This window comes from Ambystoma mexicanum, chromosome 2p (assembly GCF_040938575.1).
Source record: "Ambystoma mexicanum isolate Mex_15411 chromosome 2p, UKY_AmexF1_1, whole genome shotgun sequence".
In the NCBI taxonomy this organism is placed as follows: domain Eukaryota; kingdom Metazoa; phylum Chordata; class Amphibia; order Caudata; family Ambystomatidae; genus Ambystoma; species Ambystoma mexicanum.
The window spans coordinates 630,930,241-630,947,403 of record NC_090923.1 but is presented as its reverse complement, the minus strand read 5'-3'; the positions used below and the strand labels follow the sequence as shown (position 1 = coordinate 630,947,403).

Sequence of the window (17,163 nt, the reverse complement as noted above, 5' to 3'; positions counted from 1 at the left end):
TTCTGACAGATAGTCGAACTGAAACGCTTTTTTTAGGTACAAAGGAGCTTGACCGAACAGACGTTCGTGGGTGATGAGATTTACTTTGAACTGAGTTCTCGCTTCCATCAGGAGCCAATGAAGCTCTCTTCTATGTTCTAAAATGTGGTCTCTCCTAGGTATGTGTTTTACAATTCTTACTGCATCATTTTGCAATATCTGTAATGCAGCCTTTTCCAGCACCCCCCAATAAGGCATTATAATAATACAGCCTTGGCAGGATCAGGGCACAAATAAGTGTCCCAAAATTGACAGGGGATCCGAAAGGCTTCATCAGGTGTAGGAGTCTCAAAACGTATTGAGAGTTCTTAATTAATTTAGTAGCTTGGGCATCTATGTATTTTTATTTGGTTTCTTTGATGATGTTCAGCCAAAAGAAATAACTTTTCACTGACGGAGAAATCAAAACTACCCACTATTTCCGTGAGGATCAAGCAGATTGATCCAAGACCGAAGGACATTAGTGTTGTAGTGGCTAATTCACACCACTGGTAACGTTCTGCCACCATGAAAAATATTCCTTTTATGCGTTGCCTTCCCAGATTTTTCACAAACTTTTTACTACTGGATAGGTCTAAGCTGTTGGTAAAACTCTAAAATTTGTTTATGGATATGAAGTTCTTGTGGCCCATAGTGGAGCTTTGTATGCAAGTATTTCTGCTCATTATAGCCCTGCAGGAGAGCTTTCCTTAAAATGTAGAACCATGGAAGTCAAACAAGCATGTCTGTTGTCCACCTTATTTTGTTTGTATTCAAATGATATGGCTAGCTCAGTGTTGGCAGCTGCAAAAGGTATTCCATAAAGTTAAAATCTACCACTACTTTAGTATGCTGGCAATTCGGTCCTCCTGACACCCACACTGTATGCTCTGCAGCGAGAACTTATAGCAGCTGATCAGAATTGTAAGAAAACCAATCCTACTATTAAGAAAACCAAATCTAGAATAAGGGCTTTGCCAAGAATCAAAAAGGTGGTGTCCATACATTTTCTCTGGAAGGTGAATCACTGGAGCAATTCTTGAGTTCCTGTTCTATTACCTGGGCTTGACTATCGCAGCAACATTGTTGTATACCACATATAACATCAGTAGTGAAGAAGTCGGAGACCAAAATATTCTGCAATCGTGTTACCTTTTCACAGCAACTGGATACTGTATTCCAGGTAAAATCTGTGAGCTAAATTGTTTATAGCTCACAGCTGTATGGCTTAGACCAAAATGCTTTTATAATCGTATAACAGGTATGCTACTCTCCCTTTTAAAAAGGTTCCTCTAGTGTGGCGCTTGCAGCGCATTTAGGGTTCTCTTTAGAACAAAGTAGATTAACCTACACCCAATGGAGGATATGTGGTGAAAAGAGCTTCCTGTGAGAAAGCAAACTTAATTGACAAAGCTTAGATGAGGCATTCGGAACAAGACCATTTCCAAATGTCTGGAGATGGGTGAGATGCTGGTAACTCACAGAACAATGATGTGAAGCTCTTGAGAGGCAAGTGAAAAGAGAAGAAGTGAATCTAACATCAGAACCGGACTGAATAGCAAAGATCCCATTGCAGTACATATTCAATCCAGATGGCCTCCACTATTCTACAATAAAGCCAACATTTTGCATTGATGAAAAGTGATAAACTCAGATTCACTTTTAATTTGAGAAGATGAAAGTATCAAGTGGATGACCTATGCAAATTCAGTTTAAGGCAGCCAGGAAATCTGCAACACTTACGCAATGATTTATTCTTTGTATTCCACACTGTGAAGATTCCACACAGTGCCTTGCTAGATGGAAAGCTGATGGAATAGGTGATGTGAGAACAATGATTTTTCTTTTAGGCGATGTTGACTAAACCAGCACTCGAACAGTGACATCTTTTTGTAATCTGCCTGAAGTTAGGTCAACACAGGCTGTGTAAATAATAAAGATTCGGTCTAGTAAGAAAGTAAGGTTTGACAGAGTTGCAGCCAGCAGGGCACAATATTGCGATAAAGGCATAGTGTTTTCATGGGCTTTTAACCTGGTTCGCCAAGGGCTGCAAGTGCAATTATGTTAGTTTCTTCCTTATATTTCTGTGTGACACCTGGCTGCTGGGAGAAAAGGTTGAGGCAGGAGGAGAGCGGTCCTGCGAGTTCCTTTTGGGGCAGTTTGAGGGTTGCGGCAGACGCTTGTATTAGCCTCTCCTTTTTAGAGAGGCTGGTAACAACAATGCACACCACACTTAACATTTTCTTGCAATTATTGCACCAGGTTAAGTGGTAATATTTGTTACGTTTAGTGATTTTAAATTACACATTTAGATGTATTTATCTGTGTGTGTTGGTTTTTTTATGCTTTTCATAAAAGGTTTATAGCGCTGAAAGGGTTTTAAAACATTTGATTTTAAAATTCTTAATGTTTTTACTTCATCTGTTGCAAGAGTGTTCCTTTTTACTAGCATTAAGCAAAGCCATGTGCTATTGCAAGCCTCTTGTATTTGTTTATTTATAATGCGCAAGCCATCAGGCCCGGAGGCATCAGGGCGCAATTCGTACAAAGTTACAGAAATGCATATATACAGACATTACATTAACAGAAATATTAACAGAGTTTCTATCTACATATATTACAGTGGTTCCAGTGCCGCTAAGGCTTAACAGTGGATATACCCATAGGGTGTACAGAAAAAATAGTAACGGAGGTCAGCGGGCCAGAGTATGTAAGACAAGGGCGCAGAGCATGTTTTAGTGCTGGTCAATAAGCCAAGATTTGGTTTTGGCCTTGAATGTGTTGAATGAGTCTACAGCTCTGATTGTAGCGGGGAGGGAATTCCGTAGCTTAGAGGCTAGGACAGGGAAGCTAGAGCCCCCCCGCTTTTTGAAGTTTAAACCTAGGGATCGATAGACAGTGGGTCAGGGCAGTTCTTACAGGTCATGAGGTCGAGTGGCGAGGCAGCCGACTGCAGAGGTAGATAGGGGCCTTGTTAGCCAAGCATTTGTGCGTGAGGGAAAGTGTTTTAAGTGAAATTGTCTGCTTGACTGGTAGCCACTTTAGGTTAGTTCTAGATTCTGAAATGTGGTGGTTGCGGGGGATGTTTAGGGCAGCACGAATGGCATTGTTCTGGGTTGTTTGGAGTTTATTCAGGTTCTCTTGGCTGGTACCTAAGTAAAGAGCACTACAATAATCAATTTTAGCCATAATGAGAGTTCTAGCTAGTGTGACACTGTTGGGGGTGGTAAGAAACGGTCTGTAAGCTGCAATAAGTTTGCATGTGTATGCAGAAGCAGATCTGACTGCATTTATTTGTCGGGATAAGGATAGGGTGGCGTCAAGGTAAAAACCTAACGTTTTGGTATCTTTTGAGACTCGTATGGTATTACCGTCTATGGTAAATGACTGATGGGACGGCTCTAGTTTGCTCAGGCGTTGTGTGGTGCCCAGGATCAGGAGCTCTGTCTTGTCGTCATTTAGGCATAACTGGTGTTGGGCCATCCAGGCTTGGATGTCCAGGTAGATATCGTTAAGGGCCTTGGTGTCAGCTAGATAGTCACCTGTGATGGGAATGAGTATCTGGGCGTCATCCGCATAGTTAGTGTAGGAGACACCCAAATAGTCAAGCACATCAAAGAGTGGTTTCGTGAAGATGTTATAGAGTGTAGGTGACACACAAGATCCCCGAGGAACGCCGCAGTGAATTGGGGAAGGGTCCGAGGCTGCGGAAGGGGCAAAGACCCTCATGGATCTATTGTTCAAAAAGGATTTTATCCAGGCCGCCGCAGAGGATGAGAAGTTGGCAGCAGAGTGGAGGTGCCTGCATAGGATCTGGTGGTTGACCAAATCAAATGCGGCAGAGAGGTCGAGAAGTAGTAGAATTGCTAGTTTACCCTTATCCTTCAATACCTCAATTTGGGTTTTTAGGTCTATTAAAGCAGTCTCCATCCCGTGTCTGGGACGAAATCCGGATTGTCGTAGACCTAGCAGATTGTTAGATTCCAAGTAATCTTGGATCTGAAGGTATGCTGCATGGTCTAAAATCTTAAGCAAAAACGGTACCGTGGTGATAGGTCGGAAGTTAGTAGGTATGCTTGGGTCTAGGGATGGTTTTTTGAGCAGTGGGATCACCCAAGCGTCCTTACGGTTGTCCGGGACACTACCTGTTTTGAAGGAGGAGTTGATGAAGGCCGTAATTAATGGGGCCAAATCGTGTGCAGAGTCCTTAATGATGGGAGCTGGGCAAGGGTCACCTTGGCAATTGGATGGTTTAATTCTCAGGATGATATTTTCTACCTCGGTAACGGTCAGCGGTGAGAAGGCAAATGGTTTGGTGATAGCAATGTCTAGAGGGAGGGCCCTAGCAGGGGAGAGTGAGCGGTTGTCGAGCTTCAGGCAGTCCTGCTTGTCCCTAATTTTAGATTGTAGCGTAGAGATTTTATTTAGTAAGGCTGCTTGAATGTTAGCACACCATTTGTTATCTTTCGTGCACGTGTCTGGGGGGGGGAGACGGGAGTTTCTAGCTCTTTTAGGATTCTGAAGAGTTCCTTTGTATTCGAATCAGCTTGCAGAATACGATGGTTAAGAGATTCTTTTTTTTGCAGTGACGATAGCATCTTTGTAGGTGAGTGAGGCAAGAAGTAAACCATCTTTATGCTCATCCGAGGGGTGGCTTTTCCAGTGATTTTCAGCTCAGCGTTTAACTTTGCAGAGCATTCTTAACTGTGGGGTGAACCATGAATTAAGATGTGCTTGTGGTTTGGCCTTCCTGAGTTTGATGGGTGCTATAGAATCTATGGCCGTGAGCATAGTTCGGTTATAGGTGTCTGCTAGGGAAGTGGGATCAGAGCAGGTGTTGGTGGCCGCATTGAGGGGAGGCGAGTAACAGTGAGAGTAGTTTCTCCTTAGTTATGTCCTTTTTACTTCTAGTAGGGAGTGCTGGGGCTATCAGTGTCGGAGTTCGCGGGGTTGCTTCAATATTAAGTTATGATGTGATGGTCAGACCATAAGCAAGGGGTATTGTCGAGAAAATTGATATTGCAGTTAGAGCCGGCTAACCAATCAACGGTTCTGCCTTTGATATGGGTGGGTTCTTGAATGTACAAGGTGAGGCCGAGGTCGGTTAGAACATTCTCCAGATCTATTGTCACGGGATCTTTTGGGTCACCAAGACCTAAGTTAAGGTCGCATAGGATAATTGTTTGTGAATTATTTTTAGTTTTGTCATGGAGGAGAGTGGATATTTCACCGACAAAGGTTGGTGCCGGACCTGAGGGCCTATAGATAAGGTGGAGGGTGGCCGTTTGGTTGAGCGTTCGTGATAGTTTGACTGACAGCGACTCGGCTGATTCGAGTTTGGAGTGGGCAGTGGTACGGTCACATAGCGTGATGCTGTAGTCGGGCGGTAAAGCCAAGGATAGTGAGGGGCCAGATGCAGCATGTAGCCACGTTTCGGATATAGCCATGAAGTCAAGGTCAGAGGTGGTGATGAGGTCAGCAATGTCTAATGCATGTGCTGCGAGAGATCTGGCATTAATAAGGGCACTCTTGAACACAGGCAGTTTAACCCCTGTGGTAGTGGACTTGTATGTGGCGGTGGATGAGGGTGAGCCAGGTGGTGTATGTGAGGTTTGCTTGGTGGCGTTGGTGCGGGAGTGTCGTAGGCGGAATCTAGTGCCTAGTCTCTTCTTTCTAAGAAAGAGGGGGCAAGGTTGGTTAGGTGTGGGTTTCCTTGCAAAGTGTTCAGCCATAGAGCTGGGTCATAAGGTATTGGTTAACATGGTTACTAGAGTAATGTAAACCTGCGGTGGTTGCTGCAGGGCTCATTATAGGAATCAGTCACAATCGGCAGTGCCTGGTGGTGTAGGTTCGGGCAGGCCAGACTATTGGGTGGCTGATCGGGTTTAGCCCAAAGGGGGAAGGTTGTTGCAGTGGGAAACTGAGTGACTCGGGCAACCCGTAGGGCTAGAGTGTAGTATAGTAGAAGGAGCACACTGACGTGCATGATGGTAGTACTAGCTACCTGAGTAGGATACCTACAAAATTGTTGGTACTCTTGCTCTTGTCCACACTTGGTGAAAGAAACTATGATTTCTCATAACTGACATTCATGTTAATGTTTTTGGTTTGCTTCCCCAGGACCTCAGCCAAGAGCCATCCCAGAAACATTTTGCAAGAAATCGGCGGAACAAAGGTAATTGTAACGTACACTTTGTTTAAATTTACATGCGGCAACAGTGCATCACTTTCTCGTCATCTGAATACTTGAGTTTCCCTAACCAGCAGCGAGAAAATGTTCCTTTGCCTTTAAAGTGTTTGACTGACATAGAGCCACCACATAATGTCCTTCCTAATTTTTAGGCCATTTTCAGGAAAGGAGCTTTGTTGGAACTTGCTCATCCAGTCATGGGTCTGCCACACTAAACAATGAAAGTCACTTCCACCCTAGAATTTAATATGTTGCCAAAATGAATTTGAGATTTCCCATCATCCTGCTCTCTCTCTCCTTCCCAACGGGTTCTGGATGCCCTGCTCTAATGGCAGGCACAGAAACCACCTCTTCAAGGGTGCAGTGATTTTAAAGCTTTTGGAATGGGGAAATGCATGTCCTGTCCCTTTGCATAGAAAGCCCACCCCTATAAGTAAAGTGTCCCCAAACGCCAGTATTTGTTTGTTTTTCTCTTTATCACAGAGTGATTTGTCACCTCCCTTTTGGTTACTGCCGGGTAGTGTCTTTTTAATTGTGATGTTTTTCAGTTGGATATTTGAATTGTATTACACTATCACCACCTATCTTTGCTGCATTCCTTATATTTTATTTTATTTTATTTATTCGTATTTGTTAAGCGCACAGAAACAGCCCTGAAGCATCGTGGCGCTGGTTACAATAAAAAGCGATACTTAGTCACATCCTAGAGACATACACGCATGCGGGTTTCGACAATAGAAAAAACAATAGCAAACTGTGTATGTTTGGCTGTGGGTAGAGGAAGTTTAGTTGAAGAGAGAGGGTTTGAGTTTTTTTCTAAAGGCTTCAAGGGAGCATTCTGCTCTTAGAGCGTGAGGGAGATTGTTCCAGAGTCTAGGTGCTATCTAGGGGAAACCCCAACCTCCCGCTGTAACCTTGTTGATGTGTGGTACCGTGAGTTGGTTGGTGTAGCAAAGTCTTGTAGGTCTGGATGAGGCCGGTCTGTGAATAGTGTCTGAGAGATAAGGTGGTGCAGTGTGATGGATGCATTTGTGGGTAGTGGTTAGAACCTTGAAGGTGATGCGTTCTTTGAGCGGATTGTCTTGCATGTGATATGTGGTCCCTTTTGGAGATGCTTAAGGCTGCTCTTAGAGCGTTATTTTGAGTGACTTCAAGTTTGTTTAGGTTTTTTTCAGAGGTGCCGGCTAGGAGTGCATTACAATAGTCTTTTCGCGCCTATGGTAGCTCTTGCTATTGATGGGCAGTTTTCTTTGGTGAGGAATGGTTTCATGGCGTTTATGAATTTGGTGCTTAGCGCGGATGCAGAGACAATGGCATTGACTTGTTTGTCCATAGACAGGGTTGCATCAATGTGGACCCCTAGCGTTTTTACAGAAGATAGGACTGGGATGGTGCAGTTGTGAATGTTAAAATTGACATAGAAGGTATCTAGCCTGGCAAGTGTGGACTTTTGGCCAAGGATCAGGATTTCAGTCTTATCCCCGTTAAGACATAGGCCGTTAGTGGCCATCCAGACCTGAATAATTGCGTATATGTGTTTTAGGGCCAGGGCGTCTATGTGGTAAGAGCCAGTTAGGGGGAGGAGCTCTTGGGTGTCGTCTGCGTAGTTGGTGTAGGCAATCCCAAGTGCACCCAGTTTATCGAAGAGAGGCTTTGTAAAGAGGTTGTACAGCGTAGGTGCTGTACAGGAGCCTTGTGGAACACTGCAGTGAATTAAGTGATGGTGTTGCGTTGGATTTGTTTGAAAAGACTTTCATGGCCCTCCCTTCTAAAAAGGATGTTCTCCATGAGGTGGCTTGGTCTGAGAAATGTGCAGAGTGGGAGAGGTGTGAGGTGAGGGTCTTGTGGTCCACTAAGTCGAACGCCGCTGAGAGGTCAAGGAGAAGAAGGGCGGGTTTGCCTGTGTCCAGTATCTTAGTTATTTGGTTTTTAAGGTCCAGCAGAGCAGTCTCTGTTCCGTGGCCTTTGCGGAAGCCTGACTGTCTAGTACCAAGGATGGAGTTTGATTCAATGTATAGTTGAATTTGGATGTGTGCCATTTTATCTAGAATTTTGAGAAGGAAAGGGAATGTCGTTATAGGTCTGTAGTTGTTGGGCAGCGTGGGGTCGAGAGTGGGCTTTTTTAGAAGTGGGCGCACCAAGCTTCTTTGAGGCTGTCTGGGACGTAGAAAGTTTTGAAAGAAGCATTAATGAATGCAGTAATGAGTGGGGCAAGTGGTTCAGCGCAGTCCTTGATTAACTTAGGAGGGCATGTATCGCTTTTGCAGGTCGATGGCATCAGATGTTTCAGGATGTCCAGGACTTCTAGTTCTGAGACTTCATTGAAGGCAAATTTAGGGATGATAGTGGTTTTGCTATAGGTTTGAGACTGTGAGTGCAGACTCTGTTTCGGTAGGGTATTGTAATGGTCACGGATTTTGTTTTGTAGGACGTCTATTTTGTTGAGCAGGGCAGCTTGGATACTGTTGCACCAAGCTTCGTCCTTAGCGATCTCGTCAGTGGGAGGCACTGTGAGCGCTTTAAAGATGGAAAAGAGTTCTCTTGAATGGGACCTAGAGTCTGATATTCGACGGTTGTATGACTCAGATTTGGCATTGAAGGTGGCAGTTTTGTATTTTTTTGCAATGACTTTTAATACGTTTTTGGTGATGTTGCACGGGTTTGCCTGCCAATCTTTGAGCGTCTGGCGCTTGTTGGTACGCAATGTTTGGAGGTCCTCTGTGAACCATGCATTTGAATGGAAGGACTTTTTTTTCTTCTAGAGGAGCAGTGGAGTTTATTGCATTAGTGAGCATATCCTTGAGAATGTCTGCTAGAATGTTGGGATCTTGTGAGAAGGGTGGGGCGAGGCATGGAGTGTTAAGAAGGGGGCGTAAGTTGTCTGCAGTTAATTTTTTGGAGCTTCTGGCTATGGTGGCAGATTTATGTACTAATGTTTTTTTGGTGGGTGTCGTGGGTATAGTGAATTGTATGCAGCTATGATCTGTCCACGGGAGGAATGTGTTGGAGGTGATGGAGGAGTTGCAGTTATGGTCGGCGAGCCACTCTAGAGTTCTGCCTTTAGTGTGTGGGTGATACAATTTTTTGTGTGAAGTCTAGGTTGGAGAGATCCTTAAGGAAGGAGATTGCTCTTTTGTCCTTGGGATCGTTATAGCCTAGATTAAGATCACCTAGGAGTATGGTTTTGGTGGATTTTTTAAAGTTTTTGCTGAGAATGTGATTGATTTGCCCTTGAAAATCAGCTATGAGTCCTGGGGGCCGGTAGATGACGTGGATGTTGATGGTGTGGTTATGAGAGAGTGGTAGTTTGGCTGATAGTATGTCTGCATTTCCTTCCCAAATGTGGGGCGTGGGTCTGATATGATGGATGTCTTCATAGATTAAGGCAACCCCCCTCCTATTTTTGTTGGTCTGTCTTGCCTAAGGATGGAGTAACCTTCTGGTAGGGCTAAAGTGATGGTGGGGCCTGATGCTTCATGTAGCCAGGTCTCCGTGATGGCTAGAAAATCTAAGTCGAGACAGGAGATAAGCTCATTTATTTCCAGGGCATGGGCATTGAGTGAGTGGGTGTTAAGTAGTGCGCATTTGAGTAGTGGTGTTGCCTGGATTCTGTTCGGAAGCTGCTGTTTGTTTTTTATGCCTGGAGTTGGATGGCATGGATGATTTGGGAGTGGGCATAATGCTGGTAGACGGGCTGAGGTCATGAGGATTGCTGGGCGTAGAGTTGTGAGAAACATCTGTGCGCAAGCCCAGTCTGAGGTTTCTGTGTGATGTAGGAATGTGGCGAGAGGAGAGGATTCTGGGTAGAGTGCACGTCCTCAGCCCGGACAGTCTGATGCCGCTGTTAGGTACATAGGTGTGAAGATTTGTGATGTCGGGACTGGAGTGAGTAGGTGTGGGGTTGGAGTTAGATGGCATCATGATGCTGATGTTAAGTAGGCAGGATGGTATATACTGTCGTCCGTATAGTGCTGTGGCGAAGAGTGAGTCTGAGTAGTAGTGTGTTCATTTGGTAGTGCATCCTTGATGACATGCTGGAGTACATGGTTGTGAGTAAACAGGGAAGCGGGATTGAACAGTGGTGGTTCTGCTGGTGTGAGGCGCTAGCTGCCTATGGGAGATCAGGTTATAGAAATATGCATAAAACATTAACTTTCTACAAGTACATAATGAGGCATTTCCAGTGATGAATATGATACATAAGCATTGCATTGTGAAATGTGCATAAGTCGTAGGCCTAAGGTAATGATGCATAACGTTGGATACAAAATATTACTGTATAACGTTAAACACTATTCAGTTTCTGGGGACAATGCGGGGCAGTCTTGGATGGCGTGGTCTACTCACGTGGCCCTAAAGTCCAGGGGAGCCTTGGTGGAAGAGTGTTGGCTCTGTGACTCCAGAGGCGAACAGGAAGGGGCCTTTCTCTCTTGGGCCTTCATGTCGCGGGCCAGCTTCCGCCTGCCGGCAGCCTTCCGGGAGAAGTTGGGGGCCGTTGCTAGGCAACCATAATCAACAAATATGGCCGGCAGCCATTTTGGCTTGCATCCGTGTCGCGGATGCGGCTTCGACGATGCTCTGGTGGGGTGCATGTGCAGCAGGGGCTGGGGGCACAGTAGAGCTGCAGTAGGAAGCTGCCTGAAATGGAGAGGAGCTTTGTGCGGCGGATCCTGCCAAGCTCTTCAATGCAGAGCGATGCAGGCTGCTCCTGTGCGCCTCGTGGCGCTGTGTATGCGGATCCCTGCCGTGGATCTTAGCTGGCGGAGGAGGGCTCCTGCCCTGTCTGGGGCAAATGCTGGAATGGGCATTAAAAGAACGAGCATTAAAAGATACGCTTGTTTTGGCATTCTGTGGCTGACCCACGTCAAGCCAGTTTAATGTCTTGGAAAATGTCCACCCAGTGAGAAACTTTATGCTGTGGATGGGCACAAAGGTCTCCGGTAATGTGCCTTCAGTCCATATCCAGGCATGAACAGGAGCGCCATGCTACTGGGCTTTGTAGACGGTTGAAAATTGTCTGGCATGGGTAAGATGTGGGAGGGGTTTGGTAACTGAAGTTCTTTTGGGCACTTGCATGAAGGTTGTAAATCGAGTTCTGGGCCCTTCAACCTCCCAATTGGGCGAGGGTCATCTTGGGGAACCACTCAAGCTATTACTTCCAGCGGGGAAAACTCAGTTCTAGGGTAGGATATCCTGCAGTGTAAAACACACACGATTGCTAAATAAACAAATGTACTGCTGAAGTATGCCCCATCTTCATTATCCTCCATGAAATGTGTTTGGTCTAGGAAGCAAGACAACTGGTTTAAAACCTGGTCCCATGCTTAGTTGGTCTCCGGCATTAAGCGTGATCTAAAAGATTAATTAAACTTTGGCAAAAGGCTCTTAAGGCACAGGGCATTCTTGATGTGATCTGGTGCCCTTTGATACTAAAACTTTCAAAGCAATGCATCCTGTCTCAGCAAGTTCTACACAAGTAAAGTTAACCTTCTCACAGGGTCATAGTAGTACTGCTGTTGCCTTAAAACTGGTTCCAAGCAGACCTTGTTTAGCATGAGAAAGGTTAATCCTCTATCAAAATAGTCTCTCATCCAGAATCCTCCATCAGTGCACTCTGTCATGCACAAGGAGGAGAATGGAAAGGAAGACACAGTGCACCCCTCTGGCATAAAGAGAAAGGTTCCCACCTGATGTATAGAATGTCCTCAAGCTGTCTGACTCAGGATTGATTCAGATGAGCCATACTCTGCAGCAAGATGTGATCCATCTGATCTGACCCAGAGAAACCAGATTTCAATTCCTAACAGCACTTCTGTGTTCTACTTAGCCAGCTGTTTAGTGCATCATTAAGAGATGATGCCACATTACGTTCAGATTTAAGAAATCCATCTCTGGGGCTAAGCAATAACTTTCCAAGCAAAATGTCTCCACTCAACAAAAAAGTAATAGTTTATGGAGGGCGGGGGGGAGGGGATTTTAACAAATAATTCCAGGTCATTTTGTCATCTGCTTTATAGCATAGATCAGACTGGTTACATAATCCTCATGCACCAGAACTTGCGCTGGATTTAGTGATGCAGATGCCAGATCCCACTCCTCTTTGAGTTTGATCTAAACACTAAGAACAAAACAGTGGATACTGGCACATATTTTAACCAAGGAGAATCCTTTTGTCTGCATCCTCTCAATCTTTATAATCTAGTCAAAACCAATGCCATGCAATCATTGGATGTTTTTCTTTGAGAAAATACATCTGTGGGCGGGGCGGGAGGAGTGTCTTTCCTTTGGTATATTTCTTTAAAAAACCTTGTGAAACCAGTCTTTGGTTTGTTAGACTCTGCTTTAGGAGCCCTTTCTTGATATTGCAAAAAACAGTCAGAAGCTTGCATTTTATATTTTTTGGACCTGAAATATGACGTTTCCAAAGACTAACAGTTTGCAGTGTCTCGGCAGCGCAATCTGCTGTTGGTGGAACTGAGCTGAGGAAATGTAAGGGTCTGCCATCTAGGCTGTCCTCCGTACATTCCAGAGAGTTAGACATGGGAATATCAAGGCAAGACAAGGAAGCGGCTCTTCAACAAGTTAGTTGCCTGTCGTCAATGCTCATGTACTAGAAAAATACTGTTCATGAATGCGATGCTTGCAGATTGCACATTTGAAATTATGGCATGTGTGGCCATCATGCAGCAGCAGGTCATACTTTGTGTTGCATGGGGACAAATTGTGCCCAATGAGGGGAGTGAGAGGAGGAATGATGAACAAGGGTGCCACAGTTGCAGCAAGAATGCATGTGTGGATACATCTATGGCAGGCTGGCGGAGGTGGGTTGTGGTGGCCTGCCCTGCCCTACCCACAGAAAGGAAAGTAGGAGATGGTGGGGGGAAAGGCATGCCGGAGAGAAGGTGGGTGTTAGCAGGGTTCTCTCTTCCCCCTTAGACGGCTGTGGATATATAGGATGCGTATTGCCATATTCCAAGCCTGGAAGAGCACAGGCAGCTTACGCCTCAGCAATGGAAGGTCTTCATTACCATGTTCGGTGTCTGTCATTTGATCTCAGCGCAACTTGAAGCGTATACACAAGTGACTTGGAGCAGCACACTTAAGGCAGTAGGGTATTTATCACCCTACCTGGACTGGCTGATTAGTAGCCCCTCTTCTGACAAGACTCTTTCAAATCTACAGAAGCACATTTGCAGGCTTGGGGCACGTGAAAAGCCATCCAAAATCAGTCCTGTGGCTTACATACGATATTGAATTAATTGTAAATCTTCTTTTAACTGTACTCGACGGAAGGCCCCCAAATGCCCCTAGAGCCCCAAGACAGGATATCGTCCATCCAGCACTTCACTTTAAATTTAGGGTGACAATGGGGATTATGGTAAGGCTTGGGCTAATTGAATAATGGTTTTGGGTAAGTGTTAGATAAAGGCATAGGGTGTTTGGAGAGGGCTGGTGATATTGGCGTATGATAGGGGTTAGGATAAACCTAGTTATTGGTGCCGTCTAGAGTAAGCATCAGGGTAATAACATATAGTGCTTGTATCCAAATTGCTTTATGTACATGTTTAAATAAAACGATCATCTAATTAAAATTGGTACTCATATTGACATTGGGCAGATGAAAGACTCATCGATGCTGGGATTACAGTTCACACTAGCAGTGCTTAACCTGCTGAGCTTTCCTACTGGCTAAGGGTTATTTTTAGAGTTGTGGTTATGGTATAAGACTAAGGCTATAATAAGAACAAGTGCTATGGAATGATTGGTGAGCTGATGATTGGTTTGGGGTTAGGTTCACTGTTCATTTTCTATTTATTTGGTGTTTTGTATTTAGTGACAAGCAAATAAAATACTTTAAATGCACTGAAGGGTTGGTGTTAGTTAAGGGTTGAATAAAGGTTTAAGTAGAGTTCGGGTAAGGTTTAGGAATAAAGTTTGGATAATTGTAGAGGTTTGATTAGTGGCTTCTCCTTTTCTGTATTTAAAAATAGCTTTTTTGGCGATCTTATGACTGGCAACATTTTCACACTTTACATTGCTTGCATTGAATGACTACAATTTTTAAAATAACTTTTTCACAGGACTACATTTTCCTGGGGATGTTTTCACATTGAACCCTCTAAGATGGTCGTGCCACAGGTTTTTCGTCCCTCCTTTGGCCATATTGTTCTTTGTCCTCCTTCCTGTCCCCCCGAATTTCCCGGGGAAAGCTGTTTCTTTAGCAGGCTCAGGGGCATTCTGGGGGGAAGGGCGGGGGGGGGGCTCAGAGCTGGGGGCTGGAACTGTCTGGTCCCAGTCCACATTGTCGTGCCTAAATCTCGGTTTCCGGGCTGAATGTGTGGTAAGTGGCTATCCATGATTGGATTGCCCATTCCAGTCCCTTCAAATCTTGTATAAAAGGAGAACTCCTGCAGTGATTTGATAGATCATTGTTGGTGCCAATACCCCTACAAAGAAGTGCAGACAGCTGGCAACCTGAGAACGACCCCTGCAGCTGACTAGCACAAACTCCAGTGAAGCCCTGCTCCTCTGTCTGACCTTAAGAAGACCATTGTCTGTGCTTGAGGATCCGTGCCTTTAGAAGTGTCCCTGGGCCTGGCCCAACCTTTGGACTGACAAGCTTTCTCCTGGGCTACTTCACTGCATTTGTCGCTGTTCCGTGTGCACTCATGGGACTTGGATTATCTTCAGCTTGTACTGAGAAATGCCTGTTCCTGCCTTTTTGCATCAACAGAAGCTTTGCAGGGCCTGCTCCTTTTTGTTTTTCCATTGAAGATCGCCTCCCGCTGCCTGATCATGGTGACTCCAATTGCAATTCGTTATAATCGCTCGCTGGCCATGTCTTGAGGTTGTCCGCTCCGCAGAAGTCTTCCTCTTTTCCTCGCGAGGGTGTTCAGCTGGAAGGTGCCAGGAATCTAAGCACATCGACCGAAACTAAATCATGTGTCCAAAGTGACCTCTCCACCTACGACACAATGTCTTCCCTCAACCGGACCAAGCACAGAAGATTGTCACCAACGGAATCCAGAACCTCAGCAGTTTTCTCTGGAGAAATCTGAGTCAGGGGCATAAGTGAACATACCTGTTCCTTCTCCATAGGGATACATGGTCTGAGTAAAGTCCTGTCCCAATCTCACCCTTTCCTGATTTTGGTTGGTGGTGACCGGGTGAAGGATCCCTTCCTAGGCCTACCCTAGTTTATTGGGATTGTGTACGTTACTTGCCTGAACTTTCCTTATGTTTTTGAACTTTTAATCTTAACCACTTGTATCATTCAACACAAACTTCCTGATAAATGTAACTTTTGAAACTGATACCTTTTATAGCACAAGGCCTCAAACCATCTTAGAGCTAAAAAGCCTCCCAATGTTGAATCGCATTAAGCACTATTCCTGTACCTGCATGCCATTGTATATCTATGTGTAACTGAGACCTATGGTCACTCGTGTTGTTAATCATAAGTCCTCTCACACCCTGTAACAGCGCCTCGATGCCTTTTGGCTGCAAGAGCGCTTAACAAATGCAAATAAATAAATACATAAAAATAAATAAAAGAGCTGGATTTACTACGCATTAGGGATTTGTTTTATGGTTACTCTAAAGTGATTCAACAGAACTTTCTGCATCTGGCTACTGGCCTGTTTTACACTGGTCATTGAATCAAATGCTTTCCATCGTTTAAGGGGGTGAATGTATGTTTGTACCTGTTCTATATTAAGTAAGTGTACATGTGTGACAAGATTTGTCTAGTGGTTTCATTTTCTTAGTGTCCATTTTGAAGCCCTAACAAAATCGTATATTTTTGTTCTAACCTGTCTAACTGAAATTATTGGTGTTGCTATGTGTGGCCACATTCTAGCGCTTAACCACTCACTCCCCCTTTAAGCCATACCGCTCTCATACCTAGCTTGATTGGGTTTGGCTTGACCTTGGTGACTTTCCAGATTACCGTAATAGGTTGGCCTCAGTCGAAGTGTACTATATATGTTCCCTGCTGGCCTGTCCTCGCTCCCCACATTCACCATCGCCCACCCCCACGTGCCATAGAAACCCTAAACAAATGTCCCTGCTGTTTAAGGGAACCTTCAGTGCAGCGCACTGAAGTGCAGGTTTCAACTGCTTCCTACACTTTTGTTTTAAAACTAAACCATTCGGAACAGTTTCTTTTTAAAATAAAAGTATAGGAACAGTAAAACTTAATTTAAAAAGTAGAGTAGCACCGCTCCCAACCACTTCGACCACTGGTTGGCCTCCCAAAATCCATCACCAGGGTTGATTTTGGAAGTCCATTCTAACACCATTCCTCCGAATCACAGTACAAGAAAATCTGGTATCTTTTTTCACTAGTTAAATCTACTGAATGGGTTCATCCGTCAGACAATCTTACAAAAGTGGCCACTTTCTTCAATTCCCTTCATCAGATTTCGGTCACAACTTATTCCTCAGACTTCTGATTGGGAGCCCAGCTTCTAAACTGTCGAACCTCAAGACCAGCTTAACCACATAGACATCTTGGAGCTCAATTCAATTTTTCTAGCTCTGAAAATCTGCTACAAGACTGTTCATTAACATTGACAATGCTAGTGGCTAAGGAGTTTTGTATAGCGGACAGCTGTCATTTGTCTGACTTTCAGCACAGTATTGCAGCTGTGTCAATCCTTTTTATGACTGAGCTTTTCTTCCTTTCTTTTTCTACGGTTCATTCACCTGTTCAGCACAGACTTATATTGCTTCATTCTCTGTATTTTCTTCTCTTTGGTTTCATCTGCTAAATCCAATGGTGGTATTGATTTTTACCTTAATTTCTCTTCCCATGCTGCTGCAGTCGCTAATTCTAGTTTAATTTTAAAATGTTTTTCTCAGTCAAATATCTGCTTACTTTTATGGAATTTGCTTCCATGTTGAAGAGCTGAAGTCAAACCCATAACAAAACATTCAATGAAAATTGAGCTGCA

General features: G+C 44.5%; 1 protein-coding gene across 2 annotated transcripts in view; it reads left to right on the top strand.

Moving 5' to 3' along the window:
* Positions 1-17,163, top strand: part of TRAIP (TRAF interacting protein) — a 535,773-nt gene that overhangs the window by 415,113 nt on the left and 103,497 nt on the right. For both annotated transcript variants that reach the window (XM_069644161.1, XM_069644162.1), the window contains exon 12: positions 6,139-6,193. In XM_069644161.1, coding sequence (XP_069500262.1) covers positions 6,139-6,193 — 55 coding nt within the window. The remainder of the gene's footprint in view (positions 1-6,138; positions 6,194-17,163) is intronic.